The sequence below is a fragment of the Corapipo altera genome, unplaced genomic scaffold, assembly GCF_003945725.1.
Source record: "Corapipo altera isolate COAL_440 unplaced genomic scaffold, ASM394572v1 89, whole genome shotgun sequence".
NCBI lineage: Eukaryota > Metazoa > Chordata > Aves > Passeriformes > Pipridae > Corapipo > Corapipo altera.
This window is the reverse complement of record NW_020884968.1, coordinates 370,442-390,548: the sequence shown is the minus strand read 5'-3', so window position 1 is coordinate 390,548 and position 20,107 is coordinate 370,442. Positions and strand designations below refer to the sequence as shown.

Sequence of the window (20,107 nt, the reverse complement as noted above, 5' to 3'; positions counted from 1 at the left end):
AAACAAAACCAAACTATTTCAGCTTTATTAAGAGTATTTTTCATTTTGTGCAAGGAACTTGGCACTATGTAATCAGGTTTCTAATAAATACCAAAAGGGTGAAAAAAATACCAAAAAGGGGAGAAAATGAACATAACTCAGAATGTACTTACGATTTTTGGGGTTATTAGCTTTGTGAGGGTCAGGAGCCTGCAGAACAGTGTGATCAGGAGCTTGTATTTTCACCTGGCATGACAGTGCACATGCTGCCAGACTTAACATACAATTTAAGCATGTCTGTGGTTATCTATAGACATTTCTCACATGTACATGTCACAGTCCAGGCTCTTTTGGATGTTCCACAGAGGGAGCTTTTCATGTTTAATCAAATTTACTTATTTGATATATTAAGCCATTATATGTGATTTGGATTTAGGAAAGTGATACAGCAGTACGCTGAAATCACAAAACAAGCACACTGTAGGAAAGGCAAGATACAGTGGAATCACAATACAAATGTGATTCCATTAGTAGTTCCTGTATTCTCCACCATGACGGTGCCCCCTCATTGCCAGGAAATAATGTGGGCTGTGGCCAGCTCAAGCCAGTGGCTCGCTTCAGATTTCATTTTCTGGGCTGGCTGGCTCAGGAAGACATGATTCTCCAGTAGTTATGTCATTGACAGGACTGCCATCAAAGAGAGGGAGCAGAAGGAAGAAGATGCTTTCTGAAACAATGTGGATTTCTGTTATTAAGAACTTCACTCTTTTTAAGCTGGCACATCACAGGCAGGAAATGATCAGCATCTGCACTTGACACCCCTGAAACTGAAGTTACACAGCCCCTGTGTTAGACTTTACTTGAAGCCAGCAGATGCCTTTCTGAGAGGAATTATCCTTTTGGACTCATATCAAATGCTCTCCTGTTGCAAACTGCTGCCCTTCAAGAGTATTTCTCAAAGCAAGGCAGGGTTTGGGACCACTGCAATCCAAGAGTATTCATGCTTCTGCTTATACCAGAGCTGCTTTCAGCATCTTTACACTGCAAAATCTTTACACTGCAAAACTGAAGCTTGCTTTCCTTTTTGGTTTGGATGCTAGATGCCTCTTGGACTTAGAATAATGCTTTCCTTGTTGGGACACAGCCTTGCATGTAGCAGATCTCCCAAGCCCCGTTCAATAAATTTGAGACAATTAATATTATGTTTGCATGCTGATTTACTATCTGCCAGATCATTCCCATTTCTATTTTCTGATTCCTTAATTAAGAGGGAAGGGGTTTGCCTTGTATCAGCAAGGGGCCTGAAATATTACAAACTAGTAACAGATGATTTTTAAGTGCTTTGCATGTATATTATTGCAGATACTGCCAGACAACAGTCATAAAACAGGTTAGCTGCCTTTTTCTGTTTCACTTTCAAGAAGCAAACAAAGTTAAAGCACTCACATTTCAACTAAAGTAAGCTCCATCTTGTTTCACAATCACTTAACCCACTTAATTTTCTGCAGTAGAAATTGTATTCTGTTAGCAGACTGGTTAATAGGGAAACTCAGAGAATAAGTGGAAATTTTATTTTAGGAACTTGGGTTGGGTTTAGAAAAAGCTAAAATTATTCTTTTTATACTCTGATCAACAGAAGGAAAATAGACCATTTGCTGTCATGTTAGTAGTTTAGTATGATACTAAATCCTCTCTTTTTCTTTCCTTCATCAAGATTCCAGCTTTATCTTCTAACTATGTAAAACTGAACATAAAAGGAATGGTGCCTATCTAAAAAAACGGTCTGTAATAACTACTTGCTCAACATCTTTCAAAAACTTTATACAGGTCAGGCAGGTTAGCAAGCTGCAAAATGTTGCCATCTTCTGCGAAGTGTTCAGGAGGCAAAAGATGAGTCCTAAAAGCTTTGTAAATCACATGTTCCACAGTCCATTTCCATGTTTTTGAACCAGAGTCAGAATCTTCATTCTGAAATACAGGAGAAAAAGGACAAACAATTAAACTGAAGTTCTCTTTTACCAGAGAACATTCCTTAAAAAACTTTATAATGTAAGACTACAGCAACTGTAAATTTCTGCTAGTATTAAAGAAGTTCATTCTATACAGTCAAGTTAATTTTAAGCTCCGTAAAGTAATTGCAGAATGTGTGAGTGTAATGGAATAATTAAGCAGGTATTTAGACACAGTCATTTTTCATTTATATGCATCCTTATTCTTCTATAGAAATATACCATAAAAATACATCCCAAACTCAGAGGTCAAGAACTCCTGTAATAATATAAAGTACACTGCAATGCCCAAAGTTAAAAGGTTCTCTCAATACCTATAATACCTCAGAAAATTTAAGCCACATTTTTCAGAACCTTGCCACACTGCTACTTGATTCACTTCACTGAAAGAGCTGGGATTAGAAGTCTGTAGCTGAAAAAGCAGAAGTTTCCTATAGGTTGTTAGTTGTCTGTTCATAGGACTAGTTACAGTATTCTTGTACCTGAGAGTTTGTTGGATTGGCTTCACCTATTATATACTGCTTTCTGATGGAGTAGAACATGGAAAGTTCTTTACTTAGGCTTTCAAAACACTCCTTTTCTTCATCCCAGTTTACCTGTTATAAGAAAAAGAAGTCATTTTACAGAATCTGGGTAGCAGTCAGAGACTTGATAGAGAGTCTTAATATGGAAAAGTCATAATAATGTATTGGCCATTTTTGTGCTGATAAGGTAAAGGAATAGAACAAAGAAAGTGTAGGAGTGCAGGCTTTTAAATCAAAATACAGGCTCATTCAGTCAGGAGTTATGAATACAGAGGCAAAGCACAACTATTTAGTAACCATAGCAAAAGTGTCTGGAACACATAGCAGTACATTTAAGCTGCACCAGAAACTGCAAAGGAAGGGCTGGAGTTGCTTAAATGTGAAGTAAAAAAAAGTAATTGCAAATTAATAAAATCACTGATATATATATATATATATACCTCTGTGGCCAATCGAAGGATAAACATAGGCAGTCCTTCAAGCGGTGGAACATAGTTGTCTATCAGAAGTGGTAACCCAATAAGATTTCCTTCCTGCAAGGCAACATTGCTGCTTCAGTAAAAAAAAAAAATGTTCTTTCTTGCAGTAAATGCATCAAAACTGTCACGTACTGTAAGACTGATTCTTACCAAACTCAGTGAGCCTTAGGAGCAGCTGAAGCTACACATTTTTAAAGCCTGATGCCAGGCAGACATTGCAGGAAGAGGGTTACTGGCTTTGTTTAACTTCACAAGGAATGGATTTAAGCCACTTGACTCAGGAAAACCTGAATTCAGCCTCTTCCTCTGGCTCTAGCCACTGACTACACAGATCCCACTTCCCAGGACAATATCCAAATGAAGTGCCTGGGCTTGATGAAGCTGTTTGCTTCCTTATAAAATAAATTAAGGGATGCACACCTTGTTGGTTAAAAGATCTGCATTCTAGTTATGGAAGCAATGACTAAACTGTGGACTGCCCAGAGATGTTGCCCAGTCTCCCTCACTGGAGACATTCAAAAACTGTCTGGATGCAATCCTGTGCAATGTGCTCTAGGATGACCCTGTTTGAGCAGAGAGATTGGACCAGATCATGCACTGGGAATGGGTTCCAACCTTACCTATTCTTGGTAACTAGTTAAATATAAACTTTATGTAGCACCCTTCTTAAAGGCAGCATAAGTCCTGAGCATTTTTAATGAAAGGGGTAAGCCATCTAAATTGTACTGGAGCTAGTTCTTAGTGATATTAAGCATTGCAAACAAACTATTGCAGTTATGTGTTACCAAAATGTAAAATCATGGAATCATTTAGGTTGGAAAAGACCTTTAAAATCAAGTCCAACTGCAAGCCTAACACTGCCATTCTTACTGTCTATTACTATAGCAGGAGTCACCTCATCAATTTCAAGAGAAAAATAATCCTTCAACATCTCAATCTTCTGTTTCAGAAACTCCACAATGTACTCAGCAAGCTCTTCTTTTGGGCCATCTTCTTCTGTCCAGCCACTTTCAGGATCCTCTAAAGCAAGCATTGAAAGTTCATATAAAGGAGCTGGCTCCTAAAAGTGGAGAAGGCAAAACTTTTGTTAACAAACAGCATGGTCTGTTGGAAATCTATAGCTTCTTTCTTCACATAATAAGTAATTGCAATATGCCACATCTGCCCTGCAGAACAAACAGTTCTGTTTATCATAACCAGTCCAAAAAGGTTTTAATTTCTTTATGATAGTTCTGTGCAGTCCCCAATCCTGCCAAGTACTGCAATATTTGCAGGATAAATACTGGCAATCAACACTATATTTCTGTAGATTGTGTATTCAAATTAATTATTTGTCCTAATGTAATGAGCAACAGCAAAACTTGGTGAATATCTACAACTGGCACTAATAACAAGCAGCCAGGATGACCATTTAACAGTAGAAGGCACAAAAAATTAAGGCTGTTCTACATTCTGTTCTTACTGTAAAAGAAACAAAACAACGCTCTTGTAGTGGACAATAACCAACCTGACTATGCAACCAAAACTATGCATTTGTCTGACAGGACAGACTTCTTTAAAAAAACCTTGTTATATAGGATGTAATGTAAAATTATACTTACAGATAACCTTAAGACTCCGAAGTTTGCAAAGTCATAAATAAGTATCTGGTAGAAGAGTTCTTGGCTAAATTGAAGCACAAAAATTAGTTGTATGGACAGGATCACATATCTTCAAGTTACTATAATTAAGAAGGGAAAGTAAGAATCATCCCGGAAACATCAGCTGTACATATCCAGTCATATTAATAAATATCTTGCTTTAACTAAAGAGTTTAAAGATTCACATGCACTATCTAGATATTTACAGTTAAATCTATTTCTTGGTTTCTGACATCATCAGCCACACCGGTGCAGAAATGTTACATACTGAGGCATCCAACCAATATCAATTTATTCCCTGATAATTTATATTTCAACTTCTTTATTCCTTTGTTGCACTGCAAGAAATGCACAGGAGTTGGGAAACTGATAGACATGTCTGTCTCAAGTATATTCTCTGATTTGTTACAAAATTTATGTAGCTGGCCCTGTAAGGCTGCATATGCAAAATTACAAACTCTGTGTTACAATCATGTCCTGCAGATACTCTTAACCCAACTGGATACAATGTTTTTACAGGACTTTTCTGAAGTTTCTGCTTGCTCATCTTTATACAATGTGCTGTAGATGATCCTGAATCAGATCATGATAATGATCATAGATCATGGAGACAGATGATCATAAAGCAAGAAAAAGCCTTTTCCTTCCCACTGTCTATGAGCACACAATACAGTAGCTGGCATTTTAATTACACTGATTCCCTGAAACTTCTCTAACATGGGCCAGAATTGCTTCCACTGTTCTGAACTGAATGCTTAAATCTTTAGCCTCATGACTTTTAGGATAGGCAACAAGTGAATGGTGTTGTTTTTCCTGTCATTTCCTTCCTTCTTCTAATTAGCTTCGTAATTGGTACTTATTTCAGCTGCCAACAAATCTAACAGCTTCTTTACCTGAGTTTTGTTGTATTGAGAAGGTACAGTTTTGTCTGATACTGGGCCAGAGCCCACTGTGGATTGACACAGCCAACAAAGGAGTGATCACGTAGCATCTCCTGAAGTTCTGAAACAACGCAGGAGTGTGGAAAAAACAAGAAGGATATAATTTCATAATTATATATAAATTCAGGATTTCGTATTTGCAACCCTGCTCTCATTTATTCAGTTGAGTGGTGTCTTTTTAGCATTAAAGTCTCAGATTATTGTTCAGTCACTACTATAATCCTGCTCCTTCTTATAGGCCTGTCCTACCAATTATTCACATGTTTTGAAATATTAATAATTTCCATGCACACTCATACTATTAAAGCATCTATGAGAACAGTTATATAACAGTTAAACTACAAATGCAAATTAAAAAAAAATAAAATTAAAATCCCTGTGTTTGAATAGCCTTCCAAAATTAATTTCCAGCCATAGGAGATTAGTGAGGGAGAACTAACAAACTTCAAAGAAAACTGCAAATTTAAACCAGCTTTGCAACACAATCTAGTACTGTCAGATTAAATTCTGAAACTGTGATAGAATAGGTCCATAATTTATTTTTTTTTCATAATTTTTTTATTTTTCTCTCACTAAGTAAGTTTTAGTATATATAAATGAGAAGGCTGGGAAAGATATGAGAAGTCAGATTCCATAAAAGAGTTCATTTTAGGCATTCCACAAAGAAAATTCACTGGTTGCCATCCTTGGGAGCAGCTTCATTACAGCAGCTCAGCATTGCAGTCACAGCACATACAAAGCACTACACTACCCTAATTCCACCGGAAAAGGTAACATTATGAGGAGAGATTTCTTTCTTTCCAAAGTCTCATAAGTATTTCTTACACATGCGAAGGCAAGACACAACTTCAGGGAGCTTCACAAGTTTTATTGTGTATTTTGAGACATTTTTGGATATTTTATGGCTCAGGGACAACTCTTTGATTTCAGTATTTAAGCAGTGACTATCAGATATGGAATTACCGGCTCAGAATTACCAGTCTTCTGCAAAACATTTTCTGAAGCACAAGTAAAGTGTAAGTACATGCTTTTTAAAGTTCAAGACTTTTAGTAATTTATAAAAAAGTTATTTCTTACAATAACAATTCTTACCAGAAAAGAGAATAATATTTTATCAGTTTCATCATTTCATGTAAGTGGGACAGATACAAATGAAAATGAAAAGCCAAAGCTTTTGTTAAAAGCTTGCTTAGCAAAACAGTGAACTGACTGAGCCTCCCTTTAAATACCTTTTTCCTCAGCAGTTCAAACAACCATAACGAGTTGCTGAAATAAAAATAATCTTGGGAAGCAAAAGGCTTGCTTACTTGCATGTCCCTGGTTACTGATTTCCTCCTGGAGAGTCAATACACTAGTCAAATTGATAATTCTTCTTCTAGGGGTGCAGGCAGCAGTCATGTCCTTTGTGGTGTCATCTTCCTCCATTTCTATGTCTGTGTCTTCCCGTGGTCTCTTTCTGCAATACCAAACCAAAAGGAATTAGGTCAATTCTCCTATCACTTAGGCAAAATACAGCAACAGAAGGGATGCTCAATTCACATGCTGTATGTTAACACAAGAAATGTAGACCATTTCCCAGAGATTCCCAGAGTGACAGACCATTTTATTTTGCTTCTGAGGCATAATCTGTTAGGAAAAGGTAGTTCAGAATTTTAAGAGAATTTATGACACACTAATACCAATCACATCAGACAATTGTTTAAGCACCAAGCAAACTGGCCTCTAAAGGACACATCAAATAAATGTTGATATTTCTAATGATTTTTTTCATGATAATTTCTCTGTAGCACTGGGAAGGGGAAATCAGATTCCATCAGACAGCTTTCGCCTCTTGTAACAGCTCCTGCAGGAGCTGCACTTTTATCTTTACTAGGTTAATCTCTGCAAAATTCAGTGATGTAGTTTCTCATGTAGTAGGATGAGGGACCTCCAAAGAGAGACAGACCAGTATGACATCCCTAAACTGATGTCATTATTTATACTGCTTCCTGCCTCTCAGTATGAATGGAAATCCCATTCCAGTTACAAAATTTATCACAAGTTATGTAATTTACAGTTCACAGATTAAGTTTAATTTCCCAACAACATGTCACGAAGAGTTATTCTAGGAAATTTTTCCCTTCTGGAAAAGCAGAAGTCCAAAGAGATCAGAAAACCTACAGTTTCAGGGCCATGCTATGAAATAAACAGGTAGCCTTGCACCACCTCAGGAAAGATGAGACTTACCGAGAAGGCACTGTCTCTCGAGACAAGTGCCCACTCTCACTCAGCCCTCCAGGCTTCCCTGTGTCCTCCTGAACATCAGCCATTTCAACCAGATCGCTGACTTCTTCCATTTCAGCATCCTGTGGTCTGCTTGCACCCTCCGGAGGTCCTGCATCAACCTCTGTTGTCACTTCAGTGGGGCCTGTATTTGGGGGGTTGTTCCCTGGCTGAAGAAAAGCATCCAATTTCTGCTCTCGGGAATCAGTGCGGACCATCTGATGTGCGTAAACTTTATCACTGGTTCCTTTGGTAACCACAGAAGAGTTGGCTGCTGATTTTACAACCTCACTGGAAGAACAGTCAGCCCCTGGAAGCAGTGTCTTCATTCAGACAGATACGAGGAAGCAAAGAGATTGAACAGCAAGAAAAAAAAGAAAACAAAACCAGAGAGATCAGCCACACTTCTCACAGTATCTTACTGCTCAGAGGCAAGTTTGAAACCCCAAAAAAACAGTGTCAAGTGCTTAAATAGCTTTGCATCTGCTATCTGCATAGAGTTAATGTCATCATCTTAGCAGTTTAAATCATTAGTTAACATTCTTTTGTCTCAAAGGAAAAATAATTATTGTAATTCTTATGCTATGCTCTACATAAAGAAAGATTAGAAAATCTTCCTGATTTTTTTCTGGTCAGATTAAAAGTGTTGTCAAATACCCAGAACAGTTTCCTCAGTCACATCTTCACATAAACCAGGGCAGAATAAAAAACCAATTTACCACATGTGAAGGCCAACATACTTGCAAAATCAAGAAGACTGGTCAGGTACTTGACATAAAAGTATTTAAAATGTTTTCATAGTTTTTTTCTCTCTTTTGCTTCATTCTTAACATTGGTACACTAAAGCAATTTCATCCCTGAAATAGAGAGCAAAGATCTCAAGGTACCAGTAGAACACTGATTACCAATCCCTGCATAGACTGTACTATTGAACAGAGTAAATGTATCCCTGATGGTTAAAATAGCACAGAGCTGCAGTCACTTCACATATGTTCTCACCTGAGTGAAGTACATCCTTGAAGAATTAGAGCCCAATAACTTGCTCTCTACATGCTGTTGCACACGCTCTAGAATACTGTCTTCGTGAAGAAAATGGACCTCATGTTTTGTAGGGTGCACGTTCACATCTACATTTTGGGGAGCTATTTCCAGACTGAAAAACATTTTAAAAGAAGTTAACCTAAAATATCCCATGGATGGCAGAGAGAGCACAAATTGGTTCAGTGCAAAATTTCTCCAGCTGCTCTGTGCAAAGAAGTCAAAAAGATTCTGAACCCTGCTAAAGTTACGTTACAGTCAGATTTGTTTAGTACATTAAAAAATAATTAATCTGAAGGACTCTACTCCAAACTCACCAAAATCAGCTTAAACCAATAAGCTTAAACCAATTTCTCTATTTTATAACTACAAAAACCTATTTTTAGAAATATCTTTTACTTGTGGTGTCTCACGAATTAATACGAAAGGATTTCAGCTCAAGTTACAGACATTCACTTCTTCTAAAAATAAGGTCTGTCTTCTTAAGATTTAATGTGATTTAATTATCTCCTGTCTGATGATTACTTACCTCAGTGCAGTGCTTAACATCGTTATCAGGAACAGAAGCGTTTTTCTAAACCTACTCAGCCTAGCTATATCCTACAAGATAGTATTAACAGGCTACTTCTTCCTATTACTTTACCTTAAGTATAAGAATGGATGGGTACTTTTTGGCAAATAAGCAGCGTACACAGTTTCTATGGCTTTCCGCAGAGCGGCTGACTCTACCAACCGATCTGAAACACAGAACAAAAGGCTATTTCCAAAGAGCCCGGCTCAAATACACTGCACAGCACCCAAGCACTCCTTCACACCAACACCTTCATGCTTGGTATCTTCAAAGGGTATCTGTTATACCCATTTTTCCCCCGAGGCCTATTTATTCTTCATATAAAACCAGGAATAGACAGTATTGTCTTAGTGTGTTTTATAAGATTTTTTTCCACAAATACCAGAATAACCAAACTACCTTTTTATTATTTCAATACATTCAAGGTTTCTTGCATCTCAGGTCAGTGTTCTTACAGAATGAAGAGACCACTCTGTGTAAGTTAGCAGGACAAAATCATTACCTTGATACTCCAAAGCTTAAGTTTCTTTAGGCCCAGTTTTAGCTGCTTTCATTATTTAGAGTGCAAAGCATGATGCACATTACAAAACTAAAAACATTTTAAGATCTACAAGTAACTGAAATACTTATTCTTCAAAATGTGTTTAAGAAGGCTTATATATTTTGTAGGTCTGCAGAAAGTTTTGTCCTTATGATTATGTAAGCAACATAGGACTGTACAAAATGCTGCCTTTTTTTTTTTCAAACTTACGGTTTATGAAGAGTAAAAATATACATTTCTTCACAGAGTAGTTTGCATTCGTGATGTAGCCTTTCATTTTAAAGGCCAGATTTGCATCTTCACAGCCTACTTCTATCAGTTCTCTATTAAGTTTGACAGAAACAAACAAAAAATTAATTCTTCTGTTGATGCAAATTTCTAACAGTACTCACAAGCAGCGATATACTGACCTATATTCTATTTATATCACAGTAATGAAAACATTAAGATTATTTGAGAATTCAAATATTCATTGCTAGGCCACAACAATTATTTAACCTGGACTGCACTGTTTCTTCTTCCTAAGTAAATGTAAACTACTAATGTTGTATGATTAGAGTCTGTAAAACTACTCCCATTATCTTTTTAATACCATATCACAGTATTCATAATATTATCATTTATTGATAATTCTAATATGCATTTCTCTGTGTAAGTCATTGACAGTGACAAGGACACTTCAAATTGTCAGCAGCCAGGGAAGAACACATTTTTTTCTTGGACTTCTCCGTCTGCTTTTGTAATATAATATTTCTTGATGAGCTGTTAAGAAGTCATTAAAATGTGAAAACTTTTCTCTTTCTCATGCACACAGATCCTAACATTAACTATTTTCATAACAGTTTTAATAATTTTCATGATTCATTAGTTAAGGAAATCCACTTTGGTAGTTTGTGAGCACAACTCTCTAACAAGGCATTATTGCCAACTTCTAAATTTAACACAGAAAAGACTTAAGGGCTACCTATTTTCAATTCAACCTCAATATATACCGAGCACCATTTTTATCATTGATTTTTATCAATGTGTTCATTTTTAAGCCAAAATAACATCATTTTCAACAGGGTAAAATAAAGTTTCGCTTGAAAACAAATGACCAATCATTTAAGTTGACATGGACTGTACTGAACTGTATAAAGGAAAAATTGTATCAAAAGAGCATCCATAGTAGATAAAAACAAATGCATAACAAAGAAATAAAAACAACACCGCGAACTTTAATACTAACCAGCCCCTCTAGTTCACTGTGCTTCCTAAAGGAGCTTCCATTAAAAGTTACATTCATTATATCTGTGTGACTTTGGTAACAGAATCAAAGTGACACCCGAGTATTTGTGGGACAAATCCATTCAATGAACTCTTCACAGCTGAATGTGAGAGATTTTTTCCTAAAGTGGCAGATATGTCTTCAAAAGATGATTGGTTTTATTTGGTTTTAACTTTTCTGTCTGATTTACACAGCCTTAGCTAATGAAGCTTTTCTCAAAATAAGAAACCATAAGATTTTAGAAAAACTACGGTGAGTAGCTTTAAAATTTATCAGATAGCAGACTGGTAAGAAGCAATAAGATTTTCAAGGCACAGGAAGAGCCAAGGAACTTGTAGAGAAAACAGGTTCAGCTTGCTGGTTTTGCACAAGCATGTAGAAAGTTAAAAGCAGATGGTTCCCTTTTCATGCATTAAAGGAAAACTTTGTGACTTCCCTCTTCCCTTCAGTACAGAAATAAAAGCTACATGTTCTTCAAGAGAGGGGAGAGCTCTCTAATGGCAGCACTCTCTCTCCTCTGCAATTCACCTCGAAGAAAACAAGGAAAGTTAGCACAACCCATGGTCTTTAAAAGAGAAAGGGAGGGTGATTCACTAGAAAACTTAATGTCAAAAGTAAACTTGACATCAACATACCTGCTAACAGCATTTCCAAAGATGGACCTAATGTTGTCCACTGTTGAGGCGCTGGATAGGGTTCTAACATCTGACACGGTATCACCTTGCTAAAGAGAACAAAAATGAGTATCAATCAATTCACATTTCTGGCTGAAGTTTTAGAAATACTTTAAACTAAACAATAACATTTCTAAAACAAAGGCATGGAACATAACATCATAATAATGCTTTCGCATTCTTATTTACTTATTTATGCTTAAACAGGCAATAGATGGTAAATGGCACGGGTTTACAAGATTTGCTAGAGCACATCAGACCCATTCAGGCTAGTAACTCCATCTTGGAAAATGAGGAACACACACAGTTCAGTAAATAATTATCAACAACGCCACAGAACAAAGGTAATCTACCCCATCCTCTTTCATACAGTAATTTGTAGTCAGACTTTCAAGAGAAGCTGAAACAGCTCATAAAGCTAAACCAAAACATAACATTGACCACATAGAAAATTTCAAACTCCTGACAAACTTTTCTTGTTTACTTCTAACTGATGTGCTTTCTATCCAAACTGCACCAATGTACAGTTCAACATTTAAGTACATGGGAAGGCTCTGTGTGCTATTCCTGTTGCAAAAGATGCAGTGCAAATTTTCAGATATACGTATTATGTATATATACACAGACACACAGTCAAGTTATACTTTATCTACACACCTTTTTAACTGAAAAGCTGATGCCTGAGTTATGGATGGCATACCTGAAAAACAGGTAAACATAAGTCTGCAGTATGTGAAAGAAAAGATTATTTGCCCTGATTGCTGAAAAGTAGCTAGTAATGGGCACAAGCAATTTCACTTCCTGTTAGACAGTAATGCTATTTGAGCCAAACTGAGCTTTTGTAGACTGAACTACTATAAAAATTAACTGTCTTCTATTTATAACTCACCTGTAACCATATGAAATTCAAGGATCAGATTAGCTCATTTCTCAAAATAAAGGATCAACTTCTATAGACCTGGTTAGTTCAGTTTCACTTCATAGGTTTAACTAAATAAAACCAGCAAAATGTCCTCAATATAACAGACTCAAGTCTCAACTACTATGGAGAAGGATCTGAATAATGGCTAGCTTGCCCTCCTAACTTCCCCTACCCAGATGGTTCAGCTGCCTGTGATCTCAGGGCTGAGTTCTGATACACTACAGCTGCATAACCTTGGCTCAAACTTTTAGGGAAGTTACTGCATTGTGAGAAAAAAACACACCACAGAACCTTGCAAGATGAGAAATGTAAAAATGCAGACAGAGAACAGACTGCGACTGGGAATTCAAAAATTCAAGAGAAAAAAAACCCCCAAAATTAAATAATACAAAAACCCTAATGAGAAAAACAAAACACCAATGAGCTGGAAGCCTGTACCTCAGCAAGACTTTAGATCATGCTGTTCCACAGAGCAGCAGGACCTGATTCTCCACCTCCTGACTCTTAAACATCTCATTCAGGAAACAGGCTAACTCCTGGTGTACAGTCTTGCTACTCTTTGCTACCTTTTGTGTTTTCTGAAACTGTGAAGCAGTTCTTTTGTTTAGATTGTGTAGATACTGCTTGCAAAGCCTCTGCACATGGCAAAAAATGCAACCAAGGGGCTCAGGAAGGGAACATCCAGTAGCTAAAGTGATATTACTCTTTTTTGTGGATGTGAAATTGCCATTCAGCTATTTTGAATTTTGCCAAATCTCAATGCTCCTGTGCAGTTTTTACATGGATTCTATTTAGCCCAAATGCATTTGGAGTTCAAGTCTATCGCCATTTCTTTGCTGGAATTCTTACAAATAATTAATAGTCACGGGTAGAATACACTGTTTCTCCTCTGGATTTTTCATATCAAATTGGATGGACTGTTATCTGACACTGCACACTAACAAAATAGTTAAAAAAAAGCCTAACAACAAAACCAACAACAAAAAAAAATACACCAAACGCACACCTGCCAGTCCCTCTGAAAAACCCCACACTTCCACCACAGCAGTATACAAAATTGGAGCTTCCAATTTTAGTTTACCTGCTAACAACTTCTAGTATTTTTGCATATTCTTCATTTGGATTTTTTAAAGCTTTTCTCCTTGTATTTACATTGTAAAAGAGATCTTCAACCTACAGAGGGAAAGATCACAATTACAAATAATTTTAAAAATCCTCTCTTACTATATAGTTAATCTAAATCCATCTTATTAATGTTTTTATGTATAAATTTTATGAGAATACTTTAGTTTATGAAGGATCAACATTCAATTTATTCCTTACCTTCTAGATTCACCTAACAAAATGCAAATCAACAGAAACACATGCTTTCAAATATTTTGGTACATCAGTATTTTCACCAATAACAACTCTACAGCTCCCTTTTCAGTGAAAGTTATATACCTTCTACCAAAGATGACAATGGATTCCCTGATTACACCGTGTTTTAATGAAATGCTAAAACAGTTGCTGCACTCAAGGCTGTTAATGTAACAAGAACAGCAACTTAAACATTTTCACTATTTATTTAAACAACATGCAAATTATTTTTCTGCTATACTGAGAAAGGCAGAAATTTGAAGTCCAGCTTCTTTTTAAGACACATTATCTTAAACACTGACACGTGAAGCTTGCTGGGTGTATGCTCCCACAGAAGAGAAACATCTGCAGACTCCTAGGCCAGACTTCCCCTTCCCACTGCACGCTGTGCAAAATGCATACTCCTTCTCAATCTGATCTCCTTATTCTTCATAATCCTAATGCCAATCCTAATCCCAACTCACATTCAAGTCTTGCTATGATATATGAAAGATATGACTGGAAAACAAAGCTATGACTGGAAAACAGTGGTTTTGCAGTTTCCTGCACCAGCCCTCATCTTCTCACTGTGGCTCATACAGTGTAGACCACTCTCCATATTCCCAGCTTTTTGTAAACCCTAACTATCCATTGAGGTTTTCAGCAGTCCAGACAGACTATGAAATATTTCTGATAGCAAATGACTATGCTGTCCTCAAAAGAAAAAAAAAATAGAGGATCTTCTGAAATTTACCTTGCTGCCTTTGGTGAAGAAAACAAGACCAAAAACCCAACAAAACCAAACAACATATTTTACAAGGTGATACTGTCACATATCTTACAACAAAATTGGTGCAAGCCCAACCACCAGGGAACAGAAAAGAGACAAGAGAAAACGGGCACAAAGCCTACTGTGATCTGAGTTCCTTGGTTTCCAGCACAGGGTTTCGGAGGGGCTTTAATTTTTCCATCACTGTAAGTAGCTCTAGGTAGAAAATAAAAAGTTGTCAAACATCTAGATTTAGAGGAGGGCAGACACAGACAGATGATGACAATGGAATAAGACAAAAGAAATCCCATTATCATCACACTCCTCCCAGCAAAGAATTGGGCCATTGAGAATTAATCCCTCCCCCCACTTTTCTGCTAGAGGAAAACTGTTTTCATTAATTTTAAGACCCAGAGGGGCAGTGGGGGAGTGGGAATAACAGAAGTGGAAAAGGGGCAGATAATGACATATGCATATTTAAATTGTATTACTGAGAATTTTCCTGTAAAGGCAGGATTATTGCATTCTATCTTTCATAAGAAATTGAGACATGGCCTAATAACAATTCTTCCACTAGACTTTACACTTCCGTTATACCAACAAGAAGTTCTTGACTTTACTGTAAGATCAGTTCCATTCTGACTGTAACAGGACTTGGAGCATAGGAGATTTCTGACCTATGTAGGTCTTTCAGCAAGTTATACAGAGGCATAGTTTCATACAAATTGTGAAATTTTATCCTGAAATGGAGGTAAAGACAAGTGTTTATCCTATATTAGCTGCTGAAGTAGAATCCCCTTTAAGATTCCCCGACCCCCAACCCCAACTTTTAAAATACATTGTTTAGCTAAAGCTTACCTTCACAATTTGGGAAAAAAAATCACTCAAACCATGTTTTCTCACATTCTTTTTTGTAACTATCCTTACTCTACCCTCCTCCTTAATAAGAGCACTGAAAAGAGATACATCTGTTTGTTATTCCATGCAGCACAAGTCACATGGATCATAGGTAGCATACCTGAATGCACACTTAGCATCAGCTGTTTTAGTTGTTACTGTAACATGGGCAACATGACTGATGCTCGCCAGTGCCTAGGAAAGGAGAAAGCATCTTTGTAAACCTTTCTCTGGAGAACACTGAGGTGTGCACACACTTTAAACAGCGTGGCTAAATTTTGATATGCCACTTGCAAGTAATTAATAAAAAACCTTAAAAGAAAATTGCAGGTCAGTAAAGCTTTAACAAACTTTAATACCTGTAATGGTGACTTTTATCTGGGGACCTTCTTCTGGTCTTTCTAACATTTTGTTACCTCTTAAAGTGCAAGTGGTTAACCATGTAACATAACTAAAAGAAATTTACAAATTTATTACAGTTGGGCGCTTTTCTTTCTTCCATATTACCAAAAAAACAGTGGGAAGGTTTTAGCTCTTATTTCTTCATCTTGACCCAAGTTCTTATCTTGACTGTAGGTAATACTACAGAGTTAGGTAACAATGGTTTTCCTGGAAAACTCAATGGACAAGTCTGCACAGATGCAACCAGCCTCAGGACCAGATTCCACTGGCTGTGGAAATTATTATGTTGCAAGTGTGTGAGGAGAGGACTTATGCAGTCTACCCTCTGGAGCATGCAAGGATCTATGTATCTGAGCACAGGCAACATACGTATCTTGTTGTTCACCTGGCACAGAAAGCTAAACTCATCCATGACTGTTCTTCCAGAGAAGCTTAGATACAGCCTATGAGAATATGAAGAACTCGTATATCTGAGAGTATATCGGATAATAACTTTATTTAATAGCAAAAGCAAAGGAAGACAAATGTACATTTTAAACATCTAATTTTAAGTGTGGTTTTAGAACAAATGTCTGACATCAAAGATTCACCTTTCACTCAGATTTTTCATTGCCTTTTACCTGCAGCATTTGAGAAAAGAAGCCTTGTTTTACTTCAAAAAAAAAAAAAAATCTTATTCCAGAAAGCAAGAAGAATATATACCTCTCCCTAGGCATCCATCTAATATTGAAAGACACAAAAATGTATTTTGAACTATATTCACATGGCAGACTCTTGGAAAACAGAAGCTTCTATTAAGAGTACTGGGAATGAGATAGTATGTACACCCCACTACAGCAGGATAGCAACAATGAACAGTTTCAAAACCTTGATGAAGAGCTCACCTCGCCCCTAAAACCATATGTAGAAATACTAGCCAAATCTTCAAATTTTTGCAGTTTACTAGTAGTAAATCTCTCACATACAATGTTCAGATCTTCTTTCTATGGGAAAGAGACAAGCAATAGTCACTTTGCAAGTTTTTCAGGATCAAAAACATTTATAACTTGAAATAATTTTTTAAAGGTCATATTAAACACCAGCATACAGCTGTCAAGTTTATTTACTTACTCTGATCCCACAGCCGTTATCTTGGACCTGGATGAGCTTCAAACCACCTTCTTTAACTATTACCTGGATACTTGTAGATTTAGCATCCAAACTGCAGAAACCAAGAAAGCATTCTAAAGAATAAAGGACTACACGATGATTTAAAATTTATTTTTTCTCATACAAATGATAATTTGTTTCTACCCATCACTCATACTGGAATTCATTCTCTTACGTGTGAATCTTTACTGTCTCCTTCCTTTTTAACTACAGTGATACGTAATTCTAAATCACCATCCACAATACTTATGAAGAACTTTCAGAAATTTTAAAAACTAAGGAGGGACCTAGGCCAGGACACAGATCTTCTCTCCCCACTACTGAAACCTACTGCAGAATCTGTTGCTTGTTTTCACACAGCTGATACAGCTCACTACACCAGACAGAGTTCTGTTTAATATTTTTATTTATGATCTGGACAAGGGGATTGAGTGTATCCTTAGTCAGTTTGCAGAGGACATCAAGTTGAGTGGGAGTGTTGATCTTCTGGAGGGCAGAAGGCTCTGGATCAATGGGCCAAGGCCAATCCTATGAGGTTCAATAAGGCCAAGTGCTGGGTCCTGTACTTGGGTCACAAAAAGCCCAGACAGTGCTACAGGCCAAGGGAAGAGTGGCTGGAGGCCTGTTGGAAAAGGACTGGGAGTGCTGGTCGACAGCTGGCTGAACACGAGCCAGCAGTGTGCCCAGGCGACCAAGAAGACCAATGTCATCCTGGCTTGTATCAGGAACAGTGTGGCCAGCAGGACCAGGGGAGTGATTGTCCCTCTCTATTTGGCACTGGTGAGGCTGCACCTCAAGTACTGTGTCCATTCTGGGTCCTTCAATACAAGGACATTAAGGTGCTGGAGCAAGTCCAGAGAAGGACAACGGAGCTGGTGAAGAGTCTGAAGCACAGGTGTGATGAGGAGCAGCTGAGGGAGCTGGAGTTGTTTAGCCTGGAGAAAGAGAGGCTCAAGGCACATCTTATCACTCTCTACCTGAAGGGAGGTTATGACAAGTTGGGGGTTGGTCTCTCCTCCCGAGGAACAAGCAATAGGACAAGAGGAAAGGGCCTCAAGTTGGGCCAGGAGAGGTTTAGATTGGATATTAGGATAAATGTCTTCAAGGAAAGGGATGCCAAGCATTGGAACAGGCTGCCCAGGGAAGGGGTGGAGTCACCAGCCCTGGAGGTATTCAAAAGACATGTAGATGTGCTGCTTAGGGACATGGTTTAGTGGTGGACTTGGCAGTGTTAGGGTAATGGTTTGACTCAGTGATCTTAGTGGTCTTTTCCGCCCCAAATGATCCTATGAATTACTAACTTGGCACTGAAAGCAAACGATTCATAAGCTTCTCAAACAAGAACGAAGCACACCGAACACAAACGCGAACACTGCCCTGCCGTGCGCTCAGTACGGGCGCACACAGGCACTGCCCCTCCTCAGCACCCGAGCCCACGCCCGCCCCTCGCTACACGCCGCGACGCACGGCCGGCCCGCGCCGGGGGCACGCCCCGCGTTACCAGTTCTCGATCATCTCCTTGATGGCGTTGGCCGGCCTCTGGATGACCTCGCCGGCCGCGATGCGGTTCACCACGGCCTCATCCAGCCGCCGGATCACGCCGGCCATGAGTGCGGGGACAGGCGCGCGGCCCCGGCCGCCGCCGCGCGGGGAGCGGCGCGGGAACGCGCCGGGGGCGGGGAGCGGAGCGGGGGCGCGCAGCGCGGGAGGGAGCGCGCCCCCTGCCGGCGGGAGGGCGTGCGGCGTGCGGGTCCTGCTGCGGTGGCGCTGCCGCGTCTGGGGTCCGGGAAGGGGTGGCCGGGACCCCGCTGTGGGTGGCCACGGCCCCAAGGGGCGATGTATGTCGGACCTGCGGGCAACAGGTCCGACAGCAAGCTGTCCGTGAGCCAGCAGCGTGCCCTTGTGGCCAAGAAGGCCAATGGTGTCCTGGGGTGCATTAGGAGGAGCATTGCCAGCAGGGCGAGGAAGGTGATCCTGCCCCTCGGCCCTGGTGAGGCCATATCTGGAGTGCTGTGTCCAGTTCTGGGCTCTTCAGTACAAGAGAGACATGGAGCTCTTGGAGCGGGTACAGTGGAGGGCAACAAGGATGACCGGGAGAGTGGAGCATCTTCTTACGAGGAAAAGCTGAGGGAGCTGGGCCTGTTCAGCTGTGGGAAGAGATGACTGAGAGGGGCCCTCATTAAAGTGTATAAGTATCTATAGGATGGGTGCCAAAGAGATGGAGCCAGGCTCTTCTTGGTGGTGCCAAGACCAAGATGAGAGGCAATGGGCAGAAACTGATGCCCAGGAAGTTCCACCTAAATATGAGGAAGAATTGCTTTACTGTGCGGGTAACAGCACTGGTACAGGTTGCCCAGAGTGGTTGTGGAGTCTCCCTTTCTGGAGATATTCAGAAATCCTCTGGATGCAATCCCGTGCAGTGTGCTTTAGGATGGCCCTGCTTGAGCCGGGAGGTCAGACAAGCCGACCCACTGTGATCCCTTCCAACCTTACCCATCCTGTGATTCTGTGATTCTGTGAACTGCTGTGAGCACTGTGGCTGTTGTGTCCATCGAGGCTGAGCTCTGTGCCTACAGACAGCAGGACATACTGCACTGGGTGTCTGACTCCTGTATGTGTGCCAATCACAGGATTCTTTCCAGGGTGTCCCTGTATGCATTGTGATATATGTCTGTGGAATCACAGTACACATAGTTACTCTATAA

General features: G+C 39.1%; 1 protein-coding gene across 2 annotated transcripts; it reads right to left on the bottom strand.

The window, feature by feature from the left end:
• Positions 1-8: 8 nt before the first annotated feature.
• MLH1 (mutL homolog 1) lies at positions 9-19,043 on the bottom strand. 2 transcript variants are annotated; one of them, XM_027664996.1, is made up of 11 exons: positions 11,887-11,975; positions 10,195-10,307; positions 8,834-8,987; positions 7,799-8,157; positions 6,880-7,028; positions 5,525-5,633; positions 4,593-4,656; positions 3,887-4,051; positions 2,953-3,045; positions 2,471-2,584; positions 9-1,947 (listed from the first exon to the last, which is right to left on the bottom strand). In XM_027664996.1, the coding sequence occupies exons 2-11, from the start codon at positions 10,218-10,220 to the stop codon at positions 1,780-1,782; spliced, it is 1,401 nt and encodes a 466-aa protein (XP_027520797.1). In that variant the 5' UTR covers positions 10,221-10,307; positions 11,887-11,975; the 3' UTR covers positions 9-1,779. The 2 variants fall into 2 exon arrangements, with proteins under 2 accessions (XP_027520797.1, XP_027520798.1); XM_027664997.1 differs by lacking the exons at positions 9-1,947; positions 2,471-2,584; positions 2,953-3,045; ... (3 more) ...; positions 6,880-7,028; positions 7,799-8,157 and adding exons at positions 12,583-12,625; positions 13,929-14,020; positions 15,098-15,170; ... (2 more) ...; positions 17,364-17,454; positions 18,904-19,043 and having other exon boundaries at positions 8,869-8,987.
• Positions 19,044-20,107: the final 1,064 nt, after the last annotated feature.

Bases quoted from the DNA above. Each gene is read 5' to 3' on its own strand.
- MLH1 (XM_027664996.1), bottom strand. From the start codon at position 10,220: ATGTATATTTTTACTCTTCATAAACC. The intron at 8,158-8,833 runs GTGAGAACATAT...GTCTGAATGAAG, and splicing joins CAAGGATGTACTTCACTCAG to ACACTGCTTCCAGGGGCTGA. The intron at 2,585-2,952 runs GTATATATATAT...TTCTTATAACAG, and splicing joins TCCTTCGATTGGCCACAGAG to GTAAACTGGGATGAAGAAAA.